At 40.4% G+C, this 22,897-nt stretch overlaps 2 protein-coding genes across 2 annotated transcripts; one reads left to right on the top strand and one right to left on the bottom strand.

The window, feature by feature from the left end:
* Positions 1–1,710: 1,710 nt before the first annotated feature.
* LOC117057379 (vomeronasal type-2 receptor 26-like) lies at positions 1,711–9,150 on the bottom strand. Its single transcript, XM_033168221.1, has 5 exons — positions 8,860–9,150; positions 7,844–8,272; positions 6,460–6,687; positions 3,334–3,460; positions 1,711–2,612 (listed from the first exon to the last, which is right to left on the bottom strand). Exons 1-5 carry the CDS (start codon positions 9,148–9,150, stop codon positions 1,711–1,713), a joined length of 1,977 nt encoding a protein of 658 aa, XP_033024112.1.
* A 7,730-nt stretch (positions 9,151–16,880) lies between these two features.
* On the top strand, positions 16,881–22,101 carry LOC117057378 (vomeronasal type-2 receptor 26-like). Its single transcript, XM_033168220.1, has 5 exons — positions 16,881–16,916; positions 18,068–18,460; positions 19,109–19,327; positions 20,067–20,193; positions 21,200–22,101. Exons 1-5 carry the CDS (start codon positions 16,881–16,883, stop codon positions 22,099–22,101), a joined length of 1,677 nt encoding a protein of 558 aa, XP_033024111.1.
* The last annotated feature ends 796 nt before the right edge of the window (positions 22,102–22,897 follow it).

Here is a 22,897-nt window from a genome sequence, read left to right as displayed (position 1 = left end):
TGTTTTCTGCTTCTGTCTTCTGTGAAGCCACTGGAGCTTTGGTCAATTGAACTGATTATAATAATTTAGATAATTGCAGGGGAAATAATAACTTCTGCAGCGTTCTTGCCTGTTGAAAATATAATTTCTTTGAATGAAACATGTTTGTTACAACACAGAGTTGGAAGGGAACTTCAAGGTTCCCCCTGGGAATGGGTCTTATTGTTTTGTCACAACTTGCCTGTTGCAGTTTGGGGCAGGTCGACAAATGTTTCGAATGCCAAAAATGAAGAATTGAATGAAGTTTTGGAAGTTTAAAACAGGTCCCACCAAATGTGCCATAGGTTTCAAACAGAAATTCTTTTCTTGTAGAATAACGGTAAAGGGACCCCTGACAGTTTAAGTCCAGTTGTGGATGACTCTGGGTTTACGGCACATATCTCGCTTTACAGGCCGAGGGAGATGGCGTTTGCCCGCAGACAGCTTCTGGGTCATGTGACCAGCATGACTAAGCTGCTTCCGGGGAACCAGAACAGTGCACGGAAAAGCCGTTTACCTTCCTGCCAGAGTGGTACCTATTTATCTACTTGCACTCGACGTGCTTTTGAACTGCTAGGTTGGCAGGAGCAGGGACCGAACAATGGGAGCTCACCCCGTCACGGGGATTCAAACCGCCGACCTTCTGATCGGCAAGCCCTAGGCTCTGTGGTTTAGACCACAATTGCCTATTGTAGAATAGACAATTTCAAATAGCATTATTAGTGTTATTACTACTATTTTAATCTATTACTAAAAGTAAGGAGTGTGATGGGATTTGAAGAATGCTTCAGAATCTATTATAGACAGTCAACTTTCATATATGACCACTGCAGTCTGCACCTTGTAATGGAGCTCTAATCTGATGTCTTTATTGTCTGGCTCTCCCTCTGCTAATAGCCTTTAACCTCAGTAACTTACTTAGTATCCCAGCCAATTCGCTGCACTAAGTAGGGCTGTGAGGTGTTTGGGAAGGGGTAAATAACAAAGCAATTGAGAGACACAGAAAGAAACACATTCAGTTGAACACAGTCAATATGTGTTCCCAATTTATTTACTAATTTATTGGCTTTCATCACAAAACAATCAAAGGGCAGGTAACAATTGGGCACTACTATCCATAAAACCAATCAATAAAATTAAGCAGAATTTTTTAAAAAAATCATAGCATATTGGGGAAACATCAAGCACGTATCTATTCACATTGTGTGAATAGGAACATATTGTAACTTAATATTGGTGTTGGCCAGATCTTGAGCCACTGGTTAGTAATAAAGACACTTCAACTCATCTCAAGGTTACAACATTGCAGCTTCTAGTTTTCCTGGAGTTTCTTCTATTTATACCAGAGCTCTAACATCAATTTTAATTTTCTGAAAAACTCTGCCACAGTAATATACATGTTTTCTATTCCTGTTTCCAACTTCTTGGCCAATCAAGGAACAAAGAGTTCATATATCTTACTTGCACTGAATTGTATATCCTGTTAACATTTTAGCCTCTTGGTGAGAATTGCATCTGTTTTCATGGTTTTTTTTTTCTTCCTTTCTTTTTAAAATCACTATGCAAAACCACAGAACAAAAACTGTTGTGATTGTTTACATAGTCCCTATTTATTTACACATCTCTGATGAACATGTGTAGAATACCATGAAATACAATGAAAAAAAATGGAAGCATAAACTCTTCTAATATTTATAGCTTTCTTCGAATCAGTTGCTCTTTGTTGTTCAACTCAGGCTTCAGTAAAATGATGTAGCATTTAGGGAAAAATATGCAACACAGTAGCCCAGCACTGGAAGCCAAGATGGAGAAGATCTCCACAGCCACCATATATTTTCCACTTGTGCTCAGGTATGTAGGAACAAAGGAGAGCCAAACACTGCAAAAGACCAACATACTGAAAGTGATGAACTTGGCTTCATTAAAACTGTCAGGCAACTTCCTGGCTAGGAAAGCTACAGTGAAGCTGAGAAATGCCAGGAAGCCCAAGTAGCCCAGGACACAATAAAACATGATGCTTGAACCTTCATTACACAGCAATATAATTTCTTCAGTCATTGAGTATGTGTCCACATCTGGGAACGGTGCAGAGGTTGCCAGCCACAGAGTACAGATCCCTATTTGAATTTTGGAGCAGGAAAGTACAATGGAATAAGCCAGCCTTTGTCCCAACCATGTCCTCATCCTGGATCCTGGTTTGGTAGCCATGAATGCCAAAACCACAGAGATGGTTTTGGCCAAGATGCTAGAGAGGGCGACAGAGAAGACAATACCAAAAGCAGTTTGTCGGAGAAGGCAGTTTGCCTCATTAGGCCTTCCGAAGAACGTCAAGGAGCACAGGAAACACAAGAGAAGGGAGATGAGGAGAATGTAGGTGAGGCTTCTGTTATTGGCCTTGACTATGGCAGTGTCCTGGTATTTGATGAAGATGCCAAGCACCAGCACTGTAATCAGTGATAACAAAACTGCAGAGAAATTTAGAACAATAGCCAAAGTGTCATCAGTAGCCAGGAAGTTTGGAATCTTAGGAATGCACTGATCCTTCCCTTTGTTTGGATACTGGTCATCTGGACAAAGGACACAAGTTTCCATGTCTGGAGAGAAAAGGAACAGAAACTGTTCTCAACATAGCTGTCTTAGCAAAAGTCCAGCTAGCATTGATGCAAAGAAATGAGGCTATGCTTTCTGGAGGGAGCTTGCTTGGGATCTCTATGTGAAAGAACTCTAGGTCTCTACATTTCTAAGGAGATAGAGGTCCACCAGTTTAATCCAAATTGGGGGTGTGGAACTTTGGGGGCTTTAAGGACTTCCTTAGAGAAGCTCACAACAATGCTTTTAAAGAGTCCTTTGTATTTAAAAGGGGTTTTCCACTTTTTAATAATAACACAAAAAACCAAATAGTACTAATGAAATGTTCTTTTACATTTTGCAGACAACAGATTTTGCAATCATCACATCAGAGTTACCTGGGAATTTGCTGGTGCTAAAATGTTTTACCTGGGTTTCTATGTATTTTTTCCCTCAAGATGTTTAACAAGAACTATTCATAAAACTTTTGTATGTAAATAACAAAAACTATATTTTATACCCAGTGCTTTTTCTGGGGGGATGCAGGGGTACGAATACCCCTAAACATTTTGTTTGGCCTCCTTGAGGAGCAGTTTTTCACTATGAGTAGGAAAATGAGAGTACCCCTAAACATTTTTTTAAAGAAAAATTGACTGATTATACCATTACAGTATTTGAAGATAACCCCCATCTTACTTTGGGGGGAGGAATGTATTCTTTGATATATATTTATATGACAAGTCCTACCAATCTCATTTGAAAACATCCCATCTGGACATGGAGCACAATCATAACAGCAAGATTTCTCCCCCTCTTTTTTTTTCTTATGGTAGCCAGGATGGCAGTTGTCATTACATACTGAAAGAGGTGGCACCTATCCAAAGGGAAATTTATTATTAAGAAAATGTTCAGGAAAATGAACTTATATCAGTAAAAAGCACCAGTAAACGAAAGTGCAATTGATGTGGAATAAAATATGCACAAGAGAACAGGTGCCAGAATCACTGAATGAAATACCTACTAGATCAGGCATCTTGAATACTAAAGATTATTTATTTGTTTGTTTATTTGTTTATTTATTTATTTATTTACTGGACACTTATCTTCTTATGCACACACTTTAAAAGGCCATGGATCATTAATAGCCAAAAGCTTGGTCGAAGAGGAATGTTTTTATTTGGCACCCAACTATATACAAAAATGGTGTCAGACAAGCCTCCCTGGGGACTGAATTCTACAAATCAGGAGCCACCACAGTAAACACCTGTTCTCATGTTGTCACCCTCCAGACCTCCATGTAGTGGGCACACAAATAAAGGCCTCAGGTGATGATCGGAATATTGTAGTACCTAGGCAAGGTAAAGTTAAAGGACCCCGGGATGGTTAAGTCCAGTCAAAGGTGAGTATGGGGTTGTGGCGCTCATCTCACTTTCAGGCCGAGGGAGCCAGCATTTGTCCACAGACAGTTTTCTGGGTCATGTGGCCAGCATGACTAAACCACTTCTGCTGCAACGGAACACCGTGATAGAAGCCAGAGCGCACAGAAACACTGTTTGCCTTTCGGTCACAGTAGTACCTACCATATTTTTCCGTCTATAAGACACCCCCATGTATAAGACTATTTTTAGTCCCCCCCCTCACTATTTTGGGGGACTCTGATTTAAGAAAATAGGGGGATACTATCCATGTATGAGAGGAGCCCAGATTTTGAACATTATTTTAGAGTAAAAAACATAGTCTTATACACAGAAAAGTATGGTACTTATCTACTTGCACTGGCGTACTTTCGAGCTGCTAGGTCGGCAGAAGCTGGGACAGAGCAATGGGCGCTCACCCCATCATGGGGATTTGAACTGGCAAGCCCAAGAGGCTCAGTGGTTTAGACCACAGCACCACCCACGTCCCCATTGTACCAACACTTAGCCCAGCAAATAGTACAACTTGTAAAAGATCTGATCTAATGTCACTAACTGGAACAGGTGTAGGAAACTTTTTACCCTCCAGATGTTGCTGAACTGCAACTCCTAACAGCTCAGTAGTGGCCAGGGATGATAGGAGTTGTAGTTCAGCAACATCTAAAGTACCAAAATTTTCCCATGCCTGCCTGAAACAGAATGACTTGAACTAGAAGTTTTTAAACTAAAGCAAGTGTAAATTACACTGGCTTTCCATAGTTAGAATTTCTCCCTTCCATGTGAATGTTTCAAGATATAACATTAATAAAAATAATACAGATGGGAAATAATTTAATGGAATAGCTAAAGCAGGATGCAGCAAGCCATTGGAATGTTGATTGTTAACTCACAATTTAATGTTTATTAGTATTTGCTTTCAAAATAATTATTTCACATTTGAAAGGACTGTAAAAGAAAACCTTGCAATCAATAAGAAAACTTTAAAAAAATTCTTAGCTGTGTTGACTGGTTATATTAAAAATGAATGTCTCTGCTTCATATATTATTTTGAAGACGTTAGAAATTGTTGATATTGTTATGAGTTTGGGGTGTTAAGGTGGGTGCCAGACTCCTCTAATCCCTGGATCCTACAAGTGTTAGAAATTAATCAAGGTTTCTAATTCTTGGAATTGCCTAACCTCCTGGTGTGGTGACAGCCTGGATGATGAACCATTAAGAGGCATTAAGGGGCTTGGCATAAGGTGGCAAATGGGTGAGGTTTTCTCCCTCAACAGATAAAGCTAGAGTTTAGAGTACAGAGTTTGGAGCAGTGATTTGACCTAGAAGTAAAGCAGCAACTTGGAGAGAGCCAGAGCAACTTTCAGGGCAATGTTTGATTTCATTGCAGGTTCAGGTTGTATATATGTGTAAATAAACCATATCTCTTAAAGACACCATAGTCTCTGCTGTGCTTCATTTCCAAAGAAAACACCACCCCTGGAAACCCTGGAATCTCACACCACTCAGACATTGGGGTGGCGTGCAACACTGGTGTTAGAATTTAAATGTGTGTTTCTGGAGAGGAGCCTGTGAGCATAGAGTGCTGAGTATAAATGGAGGGAGGAACGGGAACACACGTGGAACAGATAAAGCAGCAAAGCTAGCAGCAGATGGAGCAGCAGTTTGCTGAAATGAAGTCCTCTCAATAGGTTTGCTAGATCAACAGCTGCAAGTGGTGAAGACTGATCTAAGCCTGGTTGTGAGACTCCAATAAGGGGATCAAAAGGATATAAGCCCTGCTAGCCTGGATTCTAAGGTATCTGAGTCACTAGCTGAAACCCTAATGGCTTTGGTTAGTTTAGAGTTGGCCAACAGGCTCGCAACAGCACAGGGTGGGGTGCTCTGGACTCAGCATGTGGCGCACAGCACCCAGCCTCCTCCCAACTGTGTGGCACAGGGTGCTTGGTGCGGCCTGCTCCCAACCGTGCGATGTCACAAGCACTCGTTGCATGCCGCGTGTGTGACATCACACATGCACCTTGCATGCATGCAACGTCAGGCCCCCTCGATCTTCAATGCAAGATGACACTGCTGCATTCCTCAGTTTCTTTAACAAACTTTTATCAATTTGTCAACAGTTTCCCAGTGAAATTTCAAATGTATGCAATATATTAACCAATTCTGCCTTTCTCTTTGCTACATTTGCAGAAGCGGAGCTAGGTGCTCCAGCACCTGGAACGGTTGTGCACATGGGGGCAGGGCTAGCCATGCACAGCAGCGCATCACAGTGGGGCGTCGCCCATGGCGTGTGTCCTGGGGGCAGGGTGGCGATGTCACCCCCCTCAGGGATGACACCCGGGGTGGGCCGCGCCCACCACACTCCCTTTCTCCCCCAGTGTACATCTATAGACATCTCATTTTACTGTATGGTCCTAAATATCATTATATTATATGAGAGGCAGTGTGGCTGTTTCCCTACCTGAGTTAAGTTCCAGTGCCATTTGATTCTGTCCTCATAAATGGAAAACTCTTTCCCTGGAGGAGCCTGAGGATCCAGCTTCCCCACTTTGACCCTGATGTAGGATCTATTTGGGAAAGTCACCAAGTTTCTAATGTCAAATCCACCTACTAATTCCCCATGTTTGTTAAACGTAATTTCATCTCCAGCACTGTTGTTGAACGACAACCTCTGAAGGAATGAGTGGAACTAGAGAGAGAAAGGGAGAGTTTTAATAAAAATGTATCAAGTGTTGTAATATTATCATTAAGGTGGTTCAGGTAACTTTCCTAGGTAGATTTGAATTCACTTTCTTGGTTGTGAGTGGGGAAATTCACAATGAAGGTTTTTTTTTTTCAACTTTCTGTAGCAGATATGGGAAGAGAGTGGCAAATCGCTGAATTGGTGGAAATTCAGGTTTTGAATGTGCTGCCCCAGAGAGTCTATTTTCTTCCTAGACATTCTAGACATTCTTTGAACAAATAAATCTACATTTAAAAACAAATAAATCTACATTATATGCATACTTGTTTTCATTAACTCTTGGGGTGACAAATTCCAAAATTTGCTCGTTTTAATGCCAATATGCCATATACATAGGCACCAATAGTAATAGGTGAGAATTCAGTGTTGCATGCAAATCGAAAAGTCTGCCACAGGAAACTTTACCTTCCAGGGTTCAACAGTCCAAGGAGATGGTCGGCCACTGGTTTCAATTGTTCTGTAGTAGGCTCTGGATGAGTGCCTGATATGTAAGGCATGTGCCAGAGCATATACAGCGTTGTAGATACCATAGCTGTGGCCAGTCATACTCATTACAAAATAAGGGGCAGGAAGGCTCTCTAGCATCTCCTCTCCTGTACATGTGTTTGTGGGGTCTGTGTGCTGCATAGCATTTGGAAATCTACAGTTGAATGCTTGCTCCCAGAAAGTACGGATAAAACCATCTTCATTTGCCCAGGAAGGATGTACATTCTGAAGAAATTCTTGGAAGCCTGGCAGATCATTTGAGTGAATTGCGAAGGACAGAGCACCATAAAGCTCTTGCATATCAATATAAAACAGTGTTTTTCAACCTTTTTTGGGCAAAGGCACACTTGTTTCATGAAAAAAATCACGAGGCACACCACCATTAGAAAATGTTAAAAAATTTAACTCTGTGCCTATATTGACTATATATAAAGTAATTCTCTTGAATAGGAATCAAATAAACAAATTTTTCCCACGGCACACCAGGCAACATCTCGCGGCACACTAGTGTGCCGCGGAACAGTGGTTGAAAAACACTGATATAAAACATCCTATGAAGGTTAGAGAATGTGAATTCAATTTGGGCTGTTGTAATCCACACTTTTGCTGTAGATACCTTCTCCTGATATTCAGGATGTATTCCTTGAATTATTCTAGTTCCTTCTATAGCATATGGTAACCATGAAATAGAAGAAGTTTCTCCATATATAATAACTGTATCAGCTTTGCTTACTGCAAAAGCTGGGAAAAGCCCCTGTGTTTCTGAGACTACTTTATGTACTTGAAAATAGCTATGCAAATTGGTACCAATTCGTTTTATGAATGCTAAACAGATTTTATTCTGCAAAAGCATTGGCTCTATGGTCTGCAAAAAATGCTCTCCACCTTCATCATCTATAGCCATCAGCCCTACCCATTTCCATCTGAAATACAGTAGTAACTCAAGAATTCCTTGATACTGAAGGTCTTCATTGGGGACCATGTGATAAAATGAAGGGAACTTAACTTGATCATTCAGTTCTAGTTGAAATGAACCATATGAAATCTAAAAAGGAAGAAGAAGAAAAGAAGAAGAAGAGGGCATTTCAGCATGGAAAGAAGCATTCATCATATTGTTTAAAACCTTGTCACATTCTCTTTAATATCTCAAGGTTAGTGATGGGAACCTCTGACCTGTGTTCTAATTTGATATGGCTGACCTCCTAATTTGTCTACAAAGTAGTTTTTGCTAAGCCACTCATGGAAAGAATTAATATCCTAGTGATGCTGATGACTTTAGACAACCAACAAACGAGACACTCCTGTCCCTCTGAAAATCTAAGGTCACTCATGAAAAAGATCTGGGTGCGAGGAAGTTAATAACTCATACAGTAGCCTGACAGTAACACCAAATTTATGCAGTGGAATTCATAAGTATATTACTATCACCTAATGTAACACCAAAGAAATACAATATGGATTGCATCTGATGTAATCTGAGGTTTTGGTTTGAAAAGGCATTCTTTTCTCAAGAAGGAGGCCCCACCAAAATTCTGAAGGGAAAGAGACCAAACAGTCAAATTATCACATATGAGTCATCAAATTCCTACACAAAAAGGAGAATTTTCCATTGTTTGGATACTCAAATCCTACCTGTGGAATCTTGTAAAGACCTAAGATGTCTGCCATGTTTGAGGAGGTCTCAGAGCTCAGTCCCCCGATGACTCCTATTACATTTTCCTGGGTGCCACATTTGTAGTTGGGTACAAAGTTACGAGAGTTAAAGAGCAGGTCCTGAGTGTTGCAGTAGGTCATCTTTGAGTCCCAATAGCTGTCATAGATGTGGAACCCGAGTGTGACATTGGGCAAGATATTGGAATTCTCATTGATCTCTTCGACAGCAAACACCAAGGCTAGGATATGCTGGTAGAACTTTGTCACCATGCTGCAAATAAATGAACTGGATAATTAAACAGTGCACATAATTATTTTAATGCCATTTTCTTCTGGATCTGAGATATGAAGGGGCACAACCATCAGAGTCATTCAGTAAGTCTGGTTGGCAAGAACTATGCCATGAACATCAACAGCACCACAGAAGTGTGATTCATTGTTGGGAATCATTGGCACTTTCCAAAACATCCTAAAATTTCATACATATCTGTTCAGCTTTGGCACCTTCCTTTTTAAAGTTTCAAAGGCATTTTCGAGCCCAGCCCATCTAGCTCAGCATTTTCTACACTGGTAACTGGTAATGTTTCAGTGTGGGGTCTTTGTGAGCACTGCCTACAGGTGCCAAGCTGTTCCCTATAGACAGACAGTGCCGACCCCTTTATTAAGCTGTTTTGTAACACAGATGGTCCCCAAAACAAACAAACTCCACTTTAATGAATTCGTTTCTATACTCTAGTACATCCCATTTCCAGCAATCTCTTACTCTTGGACATACACGAAACAAAATAAAAAAATTCTTTCCAGTAGCATCTGAGTAATACCCCTCCCCACTCCCTCACTATATTTAAGGATCTGGTGACTTCTGTTTCAGTGTATCTGAAGAAGTGTGCATGCACACGAAAGCTCATACCAAGAACAAACTCAGTTGGTCTCTAAGGTGCTACTGGAAAGATTTTTTTTATTTTGTTTCGACTATGGCAGACCAACACGGCTACCTACCTGTATCTTGGACATACAGTACAAAATAAAATCAATGTAGATTTATCCAACAATATGCATGTAGAGGTCCACTTATGCAATGAAACTCCCCCTTCCTTTCCTCTTTCTGTGTGTACTTGAAACTCTCCCCTGGGGTCAGGGGGAGTACTCTAGCCTTCTGGGAGCATGTTTTGAGGGGAGGTTGCAAATGAGAGAAGTGGAAAATCCCATTGTGCAAGTGGGAATCTGCTATTGAGCAGCAGTTTGGGAACACACTGCATTTTTCTTCAAATATCTTGGTGGCTTCTTACCATATAGTAAAGAAAGCCTGAAAAAGAAGAACTTTTCTTCTTTTTCTTTTGCTGCTATGGTTCTCAGATTCTCTTTAGTTAACTCTTTCAAGAAAGGAATAGATGAAAACCCATTCCCTTCTAGAATGCTTTTATGAGATTTTCTTTTGGTTCCATAGCAGATTCTTTTGCCAGTAGCTATTGGCATTTAGTTATTTTCAAAAGTGAACGTAAATATGAAATAAATCAAGGTACTTAAGGGCTGTCATTTTCAACGCAAAGTATATCTTTCCTGCAGATAGAAATACTATTATAGAATGCTTTAGTTTTTGAATTTCTGTTCAAATTGAATTACAATAGGTTAATGTTTCCAAAGGTTCAAATGGCAATATGAGCATAGTCTTTAAAATCAAAGAAACATGTCGCCAATAATACAAACATAAAGAATCATTGAAACAGACAGACCACAGCACACACCCACACCACACTTTCATAGAGGGAAACCGTTCCTTACAAAGGTAAGGTTGCTTCGCGGAAGGTTGCTTCGTGAGTAAAACTTCAGGGAAAATGTAACAGATAAAATATGTCACCCCACCAATGAGGTCACCTGGCTCATACCACTCATGTGGAAAACATACAGGCTTCTTTCTGGTGCAGCTAATGCTATGCACTCTCCTGCTCTGTCATTCATCTGATCTTGCTCCCTCCCTTCCTGCATGGTTTTCTACCTGAAAAAGGCTGCCATCAACCAGCAAAGAGCAAACAAGGACGGAAAGAAGGAAGGAAGGAAGGAAGGAAGGAAGGAAGGAAGGAAGGAAAGAAGGAAGGAAGGAAGGAGGCAAATGCTGGCTGTCCAGATATCTGAATCCGCAGAGTGTATAGAGAAGTTTGGACATAATTTTTTACATTCGAATCAGTGAATTTACACAGAGCGCAGGCAGATAATGGGACCTGTGTGCAGTCTTTTTCAAAGAAATCAAGGAAACATGAATTCAAAGAAACATGCAGTCAACTAATCAAACATAAAGAACCACTAACACATGCACACACCACAGTTTTATAGAAGGAAACAATTCCTTACAAAGGGTCCATAATCAGTTCTGGGGAAGGTTGCTCTCTGAATGACATTTCAGGGAAAATATAATGGATAAAAGATGTCATCGCACCAATGAGGAGATCACCGGGCTGATACCACTCATTTGGAGCACGCACAGGTTTCTTTCTGGTGCAGCTAATGCTATGCACTTTGCACACCATGTTTGGAAGCAGAAGGAGGAAAATTACCATCCTGATGGCAAGCTTCCATCCACACATGAAATCTCCCACGTCTCTCAGTTTACCATATCATTACTGCTATTGACCTGATCTGAGCAAGATGGTTTGAGTGGCAGCTGGCTCTGCCAACACTCTACTCAAAGGGACATCTATCCCCCTTATCCTTAACCGCAGCAACAATATCACAAAAGCACACATCAAATGACAATTAAGATACAACAATTTGAAACTTCATCACTACAACGAAAGAGGGAAACAGATCAAATCACAGAGTCTTGCCTCTCCCTAGTTCTTAATCTTAGCTGTCTATGGAGCACTGGGGTGCTTATAATCAATTCAGACTTTCTAGTTAATTTTCCTCTTCCTCCTACCTTCTGTGAAGCCACTGGGGCTTTGGTCACTTGAACTAATTATAATGATTTTGATAATACAAGGAAGGTAATAAATTGTGCAGTGCTTTAGCCTGCTGAAAATATGTTTGCTTCAAAACTGCTGAAGCAAACATTTTTGTTACATCTTAGAGTTGGAAGGGAACTCAGAGTTCATCTGGTCCAAAAGACCTGCCACTGTGGGAAATCCATAGCCACAAAATCCTGGAAAATGCTCTCAACAAATTCTTAGTAATGAGCAGAATCCAACCCTATTCTGAGCTAGAAACGCATTTGTTTTTAAAAGTTGAATCCTGAACTTATAAGAGAATTGCACTCAAAAAAATGTCCTCTTTATGACTAGAATTTGCTGGAGGATTCTTTACCTTCTAAGCCATGGGTATACTGGTGGGGACACATGTGCCCAGAGAAGGCTTCCCTGATCCTGTGTTGTTTTTGCCACAAAAGGCAACCCATCTAGAAATGCATGAACTCTGAAAGGAAGCATAACAGATTTGTAAATAAGATATCTGAAAGGAAGATAACAGATTTGTAAATATCTGTTGATGGTTGCGTTACATGCGTCTATTGTGTGCTAAGTTAAAATATATATGTAACAAAACAGAAGCTAAAACAAACCAATTGCAGTTTAACAGAAAGTAACAGAAGAAAATTTGAATGGATGTTGGAACACATTGAGTCATGTTCATACATCACTCCTGCAAAGCTAGACATGTGAGAGAGACTGAGGTGTCCCACAGCATTTTCTAATCCCTGGATGTGAGAAATATGTAGAAAACTGATTATTTAGGCCTCAGGCAACAGGTGGAATGGAATGCCAGTAAAATATATGTCTTCCTCAGCTGTAGGGTGGGCATATTTATCTTGGGCTATATGTGATCTGACCATTGAGGATGGATGCCTTTGTGGCTTGACAGGATGATAGACGGTGTGTTGAACTCTTCTGGCAGGGTGTGTCTTGGAAGAAGGATATTGGAGAAGGTTGTTGTTGAATGACCTATCTTAGTAATTGAGGAGAGAGGTAGGCATAGCAGACAGATAAGTACTTGCACTCTATTAAGCTTGCACTTATACCTTGTATTAATGGACTCTCTACCACTGTCCCCAACCATCCATTGGTTCTCTTGTTGGTCCATGATAAAACCATGCTGACCTATGATTTGATTATGTTTGAATGGACCAACCTGTTATGTATCATTGAAATTTCACTGGAGAAGCTGGTCAGGCCAGATATGATTCAGCTCTGTTCTCCTGAGTATTTTGTGCAACTTCAGCCCAGTATTGAAGGCTTTTTGCTGTGATCCATGGAAGTTCACTTCCCATCCCTGGGAATCCTCTTTCTTTGAACAGAACTTTAGGGCCTACATCTGGTTTTGGACCAAACAAACAAGATGGGGATATGGTACATTCTGCTATTCAGGAGCCTTCCCACCAAGCTGTCTAAAGTTGTTTTGGTTGTTATAATTGAAGAAACCTAGAACAGGAGTGTCAGCAATCAATGACTAGATGGTCATCTTTCCTCCTAGAAGTCTGAAATTTAGACTGGATCCTAAGCCAGTTCAGCTTTGACATGTGACCAAGCAATACAATACAGAGAACCATTTAAAATGGTGCATTTAGGCAAAATGTGCACTAAAATGTGATGAGTTTTTGCACCACCACCACCACCAACAACAACAAAAAACCACCCACAGATGGAGAAATGGAAAGATGAACGTAAGTTTAGGAAAGTAAGACCCTGAAAACCCCCCAGCATCGATGGATTGGCCCATCCCTAGCTAACTGCCCTCTTGATTCTTGCTCATCTAGTCTTATTAAATCTTGTGCTGCAGGGAGTGGTTGGGTGGGTCCTGATGACAATGGTTTTGTGTGTTACTTGCTCCCGCTCCTTGACGCCTCAAGGACTTTTGATACAATTGGCCATGTTATTCCTCTCAGTCAGCACTATGAAATTGGAACTGAGAACAACATATTACAAAGGCTCTGCTCCTATATATTGGGCCATTTTCAGAGAATAGCATCAAGAGGCTACTGCCCAGAATCAGGACATTTCTCCCATGGTCTTCTACAGTGGTCTACACATGTTATTTAACATCTATATGAAGAAAGCTCTCTTCCCCCTGCCACGTGCCAGTCAATACATTACAATATCTTGTGGGGTTATCACCTTCCAAGCTGAGAAGGGTGATGGTTCGTGAGTCTCGAAATTCTGGAACAATCACAAACCATTTCTTTAATGCATTAGTTTCTTGAGATGTGTGCATTGTGTTGTATTGTATTGTATTGTATTGTATTGTATTGTATTGTATTGTATTGTATTGTGGAGCAGTAGATGGATCTAATTAGAAAGTTCTGCTACATCAGAAAGCAGTTCTTCCTGAAAATATGAGTGGTCCGATAATGAACAGATGGCCTTTGGTGGTAGTAGACACCCCTTCATTACAAGTTTTTAAAGCAGAAGATGGATACCCAGCTTTTGTAGCAGTGCATTTCACACATCTTCAGGGGAGATGGAGTTGATGACGTTTTAGGTAGCTATCAAATGGTTGATTCTATGATCTGGCAAATATGTTTGTTAGGATGACCTAGAGCAGGGGTGGCCAACTCCCAAGAGACTGCAATCTACTCACAGAGTTTTAAAAAAATGTGGCAGTGATCTACCCACTTTTGGGGGTTCAAGTCAAAGTTGTTGAGTTTTTTTCAGGGATGAGGTAAAATGATGAGCTTTTATTTAGGGGAGCCACAGTTGTTCAGCTTCTTTGGGGGGAGCCAATGATCTACCAGTGATCTACCGCAGATGTCCAGTGATCTACCGGTAGATCATGATCTACCTGTTGGACATGCCTAACCTAGAGTGACTCCAATTTAATAATGAGGAAATGGGAGAATGCTTTGGGTAGAAATGTCAACAGTACAATTCATCCCCCCCCCTCTTATGATCAATGTCAACAGCAGGAAATTTTTAGTGAGGAACATACTCAAACATCTTTCCACACTTCAAATTCAAATTCAAATTTATTGTGGCTATAAGCCCATAAAAACATAAAATATGGAATATATAACATAAAGTTACAGCATACCATAGACCCTAGAGTCATAGGGAATCAAACCACAGCACAAATACAAGTTTTAAAATTGCAACCAAGGAGCAGAAAACTGCTGTTTGTTTCAGCAGTTTTGCTACTGATGCATAATGGCATCCAAAAACATAACAAAAGTTATTATCCCCTCTGTAATTATCAAAATCACTATAATCATTTTGGCTGCTCAAAGCTCTAGTAGATTTCAAAAATAGAATATGAAAACAAAATACTAGAAGCAAATCTGAAATGGCTATAAATCAAGCCCTTGTTCCATAAACAGCTAAGTTTGGGGGGGGGGGGAGAGAGGTAGGCCTCTGTCATTTTTATCATTCTGCCCTCTCTCTGTGTAGAGCAAATTTCAAGATTCTGTTTTCAGTTAGAATTCAATATACACTTTGTTTAAATGATAAGGTGGAAACGTGTCCATTTGAGAAGTACATTCCCAGAGTCTGCTGCCACCCAAACCATCTTTGAACCAGGGTAATTTTATGTTTTACACTGAGAGGAACAGGAGTCTGCATGTGTGGAGAGAAGTTTGCCATCAGGATGTTGCTGCTTCTGATACTGCTACTTCCAAACATGGTGTGCTCTGTGCATACCATTAAGTGCACCAGAAATAATCCTGAAGATGTTCCACATGAGTGGCACCAGTCGGCTGATCTCCTCATTGGTGGGATACTGTCTCACATCTCAAACCCAGTGCTCTCCAACATTTTCTTCAACCAACACCCTTCTCATGCGCTTATTAAGTACCCACTGTAAGCAAACACTTTTTTCCTTTTAATTTTTTTAATATTTGCATGAATAAGTACTACTTTAATTTGTGGAAAATAATGAAAGTAAACTTTTTAAAGAAATATTAAAGCATGACAAATGATATGCTCAATCAACTGCTATTGGGCTGTGGTTTGACTGGCAATTGGATATTTGGAAATATTAATGTCCTACGATTGAATAGCTCTCTACCTGGCTATAGTATAGGTGCTGAGTCTGCCCATATTTTCACCCATCCAAACATATTTGTCCTATATAGTTCTCTAATTCATTGGACTCATTTAGCACTCAGCCAAATTTCATGCACATGACAAGGAAGAGGAACATATGAAGTTGCCTTATACTGAGACAGACCAATGATCCATCTATCACAGTATTTTCCACACTGCATACAATGAGTGGTAGTGGCTCTCCAGGGTTTCAGACATCATCCCTCTCCAGGGTTTCAGACATCATCCCTGACCACTGGTCCTGTTAGCTAGGGATGATGGGAGTTGTAGTCCCAAAACATCTGGAGGGCCGAGTTTGCCTATGCCTGCTTTAAAGCTCCATGTCCGAGTGTCATTAGTAGTAGTGGTGGTAGTGGTGGTGGTAGTAGTATTTTGCTTCAGAGCATACCCTGAATTGACCTTTTCTCCAATTTCATGTTCATGGGGGAAGCTCTGGGGCAAAAGGGAAAAAAGAATTATTGGACATGGAGAACATGTGGATCTATGCCTGGAAAGAGCCAGGCAAATAGTAAGTATGGGTAAGCCCTTACCTGGTGTACAAGTCTAAAGGAACAATGCAGTGAAAGATTTTCACAGCGCATTTTCTTTCTTTCCTAAAGCTAATGGCTAACCTTGCTGGCTGTGCCTTCTCCTTAATAGACTGCTGAATCTCTCTGGTCTAGAAAGGACCAGTACTGTTCACTGTATGATTCTGCCATGAAATAGCAAGTCCCTTTATTTGCAGCATGGTGACGAAGTTCTACCAGCACATCCTTGCTCTGGTTTTTGCCATTGATGAGATCAATGAGAATCTGTGGATCTTGCCCAATGTCACCCTTGGCTTCCACATCTATGACAGCTATACTGATTCAAGGAAGACTTACCGCACCACTCTGGACCTACTCTTTTTACTCACGCCAGTTTTCCCCTAACTACAAATGTGGCATTCAGGAAAATGTAATAGGAGTGATTGGGGGACTTAGTTCTGACACATCTTCATGCATGGCAGACATCTTGAGTCTTTACAAGATTCCACAGGTAGGATGTGAAGATTGTTATTAACAGGCTTTCCTCTCATTGCCCCCACAATTCATTTCCCTATTCTTTCTAGCAGTGTTTCCATGAATTATGAAAATGGAAAGGCATAATGGCGAAAAGTAAAATTAACTGAAATATGTGGAATTGCCTTTGGGTCTGTGCATGAAAGGGGTAGGGGTGTAAAAGAATTTCGTTTAATTCATTTAGAGGCTAATTGCTTCAAACGTGAATGAAGGAGATAAGTTATCAGCTTTGGCAATTACAACAGCATCTTCACAAATATCCCAGAACTGCAAACCCTCAAGACTCCCTCTTGTATAATTACTGATTTTTCACTCAGTCTCTCTATTAGAGAGATTTTCTCTTTAGGTTAAAGAGACTGCCTTATCTGCCAGGCCACCGCCACCCCCACTCTCTCTGCCCCCCTACACACACACACACACACACACACACACACACACACACGATTGTATGTAGTGGGCAATCACTGAATATTGCAAGCCCCACCCCGTCTCAAAGACAAGGCCACACTCCATGAACCAATAGAAAACAGCTGCAGTCACATGCACATTTGCTTGAGAGTGAGTCAAGTTGAACTTAAAGAAGCTAACTTTCAAAAACAGGCATTATAAATTGTAACAGTTTTATAAATGTTGAGTGCTCATTAATATTCTTTTTTATCAAAGAGTTTACCAGGTGCTTAGTGCAATTGTTGATGGAAACAATCTTTTGACCAGCCTGTTACAATTCCTGCTTCCAACTCTCTCTCAGATACATATGGCACTTAAAAAAAAAACATTTCATGTATCTGATGAAGTAGACTGTAGTCCATGAAAACTTCAGCCAGCATGTGTTTGTTTAATCTTCAGTTGGAATGTGTGAAAGTCACTTTGGGATCTATACTTTAGGGTTGTACCATGATGCTTACCAGAATAAGGGGGGTTATACAGTACAGTGGACCCACAATTTATGCATATTTAACTTGTGTGCATTTAGCTTTATATGCTTGGCAAATTTATTTATTTTTTAAGTGGGGCAGGAAAGGGGCAGATATCCAGAGGGTTGGGAACTTTGGCAATCCCAGCCACCATTTTACCCAATAATTAGCTCCTGTTCTGACCCTAATATATCTGTTGCTGTTGTTCTTAAAGATTTCATATGGCTCATTTGAATCAGCAATGAATGATCAAAACAAGTTCCATTCCTTTTACCGCATGGTCTCCAGTGAAGCCCTCCAGTACCGGGGAATTGTCCAGTTACTTCTGCACTTCAAATGGAAATGGGTCGGGCTGTATGCGATAGATAATGAAGGTGGGGAACGATTCTTGCAGACCATGGAGCCTATGCTTTTGCAGAATGGAATATGTTCAGCATTCATAGAAAGAGCTCAAACACATGTGCACTTCTCTGATAACATAGAAGAAATGGTTGCTTACATAAAGGATAATTTTCCAACTTTCATGCTGAGCAACGCCAATGCAGTTGTTATATATGGAGAAAGTGGGACTATTACATGGTTGGGAGGGATTATAGGGGCAATCAAGGTAGGTCAAATACTGTTTCCTCAAAATAAGAAGATGCTCTCTACAGCAAAAGTGTGGATTACAACAGCCCAAATTGATTTTACACTATATAGCTTTCAGACAATTACTAACATGGATAGACAAATGTTCCATGGTGCCATCTCCTTCACAATTCATTCAAAGGAAATTCAAGACTTCCAAGAATTTCTTCAGATTGTAAATCCTTCTTGGGCTAATGAAGATGGCTTTATCAAATATTTCTGGGGAAAAGCATTCGGTTGCTCATGGTCAAACTCCACTATGTCTGCATTAATCCATGGCAGATGTACTGGAGAGGAGATGCTGGAGAGCCTTCCTGCAACTTATTTTGAAATGAGCATGACTGGCCACAGCTACAGTATCTATAATGCCGTGTATGCTTTGGCACATGCCTTAAATATCATGAAATCAACCAGAGCAAAACACAGTAGAATGGAGGCCAGCGACATATTGTCTCCTCAAAATGTGGAGCCCTGGCAGGTAATGTTTCCTCATTTAATTGTCATTTTCTGAGTGCAGGACAGACTATACAAAACATTAGTATCAAGCTCTTGTTTTCTTCATTTTCTTAAATTCCTTCCCTTCCTTGACAGACACTGACCTTCTGATTGTCCTCCTCTTTCAACCTAGCTCCACTCATTCCTGCAGAGAATCTCATTCAACAACAGTGTTGGAGATGCAATTACACTGGACGAACATGGAGAATTAGCATCTGGATTTGATATTACAAACCTGGTCACATTCCAAAATAAATCTTACATCAGAGTTAAAGTAGGGAGGCTTGACCCTCTTGGGAAAGACTTCACCATTGATAATGACAGAATTGAATGGCACAGAGGCTTGACTCAGGTAGGGAAATAACTGTGTGCGTCAATGCTGGCGATCATCCAGCAAAGTGGAAGGGCAGTAAAAATGAAGAAAACACAAAATGGGAGCACAAGGGATATAAAGGGGCAGGAATGAATGCATTACTTCACAAAATAAATAATTACAGCTGAAATTTATTGGAATACCATTTTGTGATGGCAAATACCACAAGTGGTTTTATTAATATGCGGAGAATGAGAATGTCATTGAAGAGAAAGCATCATTTTAAGGACAACCTTTATCTACATGTGCAGGTCTATGTTTTGAATTCAGATCTGGAGGTTCTGTTTTCTGGCCTACCATTGAAATTAGCTAAATAATCAGTCACTAGAGACAGGACCTTATCATTGATGGCCCCTACTTTATGGAACTACGTTCCAAGGGATGTACATTTCACCTTGTCCTTGCTGCCCTTCAGAAAAGCTTTGAAAACCCATCTGTTCTAGTTGGCTATTAATTAAGATCATTTCATAAAATCATAGTATCATACAATTGTAGAGCTGGAAGGGATCCTGAGGGTCATTTAGTCCAACACCCTGCAATGCAGGAATGTTAGCAGAGCAGAGATTCCTACCACTTAATGTGTCCCACTGTACTTACAGATTTTACCTTCTGCATCACTTGCGCTCCTGTTTGCTGGTAGATAATCTGATATAAGATAATGAAAGATTAATTCCACAAACCTTATTTAATGCTAAACCATCTCTATATATTTGGACAGGTGCCACCCCTTTCAGTATGTAATGACAAGTGTCGTCATGGTTATGGGAAGAAGAGAGAGGAGGGTAAGAAATTCTGCTGCTATTCTTGTGCTCCATGTCCAGATGGGATGGTCTCAAATGAGAAGGGTAAGACATGCAATGTTATAATACACCAAACTACAGTGGCACCTCAGGTTACATACCGTCCCCCTTATGAACACCCAGAAGTAGATGCTTCTGGTAGTGAACTTTGTTCCGGGATGCGAGCGGAAGTCGCATGCCGGTGGCGGGGCAGCAGTGGGAGGCCCCATTAGCGAAAGCATGCCTCAGGTTAAGAACGGTTTCATGTTAAGAACGGACCTCCGGAACTAATTTAGTTCGTAACCAGAGGTACCACTGTATCTGTTTGTGTTGAAGTAAAAAGTGAGGAGCCCTTTTGTAGTGTTATTGCCTTTTACTTTGTGCATATTCTTTAACATTCACAAAGTGTTTGGGGTTTTTTTTTTAATTATCAAATTACCAGTAAGCATAGTCCTTGTTTTTATATAGATACCTTTCCATTGGCTGTTTACTTATAATTGCCTTAAATTTTCTTAAGGACAATGTTTTTAGAAAAATGATTAACACTTAGTGCCAAGTTCCCAGATAACTGCAATATTAGAACTGTGAAAGTCAGACTGAATGCCCATGAATTATATACATAGCTGTCAACTTTCCCCTTTTCTTGCGAGGAATCCTATTCGGAATAAGGGAATTTCCCTTTTAAAAAAAGGGAAAAGTTGACAGCTATGATTATATAATGCCCAAGAAATAAAACACCAGGAGATGGCAGACTGAAATAACACAAAGCTACCAGCAGTTTTGATTTGGACAGAGGTCAAAATGACTGACACCTTTGTTGACTCGTAAGATTTTGAAATACAGCCAGAATGGTTGTCTCATTTCAATGAACAGAACTTCTTATTTTAAGTAAAAACTTTTTTGAATATCAGGAGGAAACCACATTTCAATCCAGATGTGATACATGACATTTCTGTTTGATGCACTTTGGGCAGAAGAATTTTAAACATTTCATGGGTAAAAACACAAGATGGGCTTCTGGAAGGTAGTTATTAAGCTTGAACAATGAACATTTCCTTACATTCCTTTTCAGATGAAGAAACCTGTGTCAATTGTCCAGAAGACCAATATCCAAACGAAGACCAGGATCAATGCTTTCCTAAGATTCCAAACTTCCTGGCATTTGATGACACTTTAGCCATTGTTTCAACTTTCTTTGCACTTTTGTTATCTCTGATCACAGTTCTGGTGCTGGGCATCTTCATTAAGCACCAGAACACAGCCATAGTCAAAGCCAACAACAGAAGCCTCACCTACATTCTCCTCATCTCCCTCCTCTTCTGTTTCCTTTGCACCTTGATGTTCATTGGAAAGCCTAATGGGGTGACTTGCCTTCTCCGACAAACTGTTTTTGGTCTAATCTTCTGTGTGTCCATCTCCAGCATCTTGGCCAAAACGGTATCTGTGGTTTTAGCATTCATGGCCACCAAACCAGGATCTAGGATACGGAAATGGATAGGGAAACAATTGGCTTTTTCCATCATTCTGTCCTGCTCCAGTATTCAAGTAGGGATCTGTGCTCTGTGGTTGGCAACTTTTCCTCCATTTCCAGATTTAGATACACACACAATGCTTGACCAAATTGTACTCTTATGTAATGAAGGGTCAGTCACCATGTTCTGCTGTGTCTTAAGCTACATGGGTTTCCTGGCCATTGTCAGCTTCACTGTAGCCTTCCTAGCCAGAAAATTACCTGACACTTTTAATGAAGCCAAGTTCATCACCTTCAGTATGTTGGTGTTTTGCAGTGTTTGGCTCTCCTTTATTCCAACTTACTTGAGCACAAGAGGGAAGTACATGGTAGCTGTGGAGATCTTCTCCATCTTGGCTTCCAGTGCTGGGTTACTGGGTTGCATATTTTTTCCAAAATGCTACATTATTGTGGTGAGGCCTGAGTTGAACAATAAAGTACATCTGATACGAAAAAAGATGTAAATGAGATAATGTTTTGTTGCGTCCTATGTAAGAATAAATTTCACCAATTTAATGTTTTGTTCTGTGGAAAGCTTGCTGTTTGTTTTAATTGAAATAGACTGTGGGAGAAATTTCAAATTGCCAACATTGACTGCAGAATTCAGCTATTGATCCAGAAACTATACTGCATTAAAGAAATAAGGCTCAGATTAGGTTTAAATGGTTGTATAAATGATTCTTTTAAAATACCTTAAAGATTGCATTCTGGTTCCCACTCTTTTTAATTTTTATATTAATGATTTTGTGTCATATTTAGCCAATGCAAACTCCCTTTCTCCAGTAATTAGGAGCAGAAAGACCTCAATATTGATATATGCTGCTGATTTATTGCTCCTCCCTCATTTCCAATTAGGTCTCTTAGAGGCGTTCAACACATACTGTAAACAGGAAATTACTCTAAGACCAAGATTGCGGTTTTGGGCATACAGAGTACTAGGACACGGGTGGCGCTGTGGTCTAAACCACCGAGCCTCTTGGGCTTGCCAATCAGAAGGTCTGCAGTTCGAATTCCCGCGGCAGGGTGAGCTCCTGTTGCTCTGTCCCAGCTCCTGCTAACCTAGCAGTTTGAAAGCACGCCAGTGCAAGTAGATAAATAGGTACCGCTGTGGTGGGAAGGTAAACAGCTTCTGTCATTGCTGGGGCAATCAGAATAAGGTCCACTATTTGATTGCTGATTCAGGACCTTAAAGTGTGTTTTATATAAGTGACTTTTTATTCTTTTTCTGTGTACATCACAATGTTCTTTTGTTGCTGTGGC

Source organism: Lacerta agilis, chromosome 14 (genome assembly GCF_009819535.1).
Source record: "Lacerta agilis isolate rLacAgi1 chromosome 14, rLacAgi1.pri, whole genome shotgun sequence".
In the NCBI taxonomy this organism is placed as follows: Eukaryota; Metazoa; Chordata; class Lepidosauria; order Squamata; family Lacertidae; genus Lacerta; species Lacerta agilis.
This window is presented reverse-complemented; position numbering and strand designations above follow the sequence as displayed.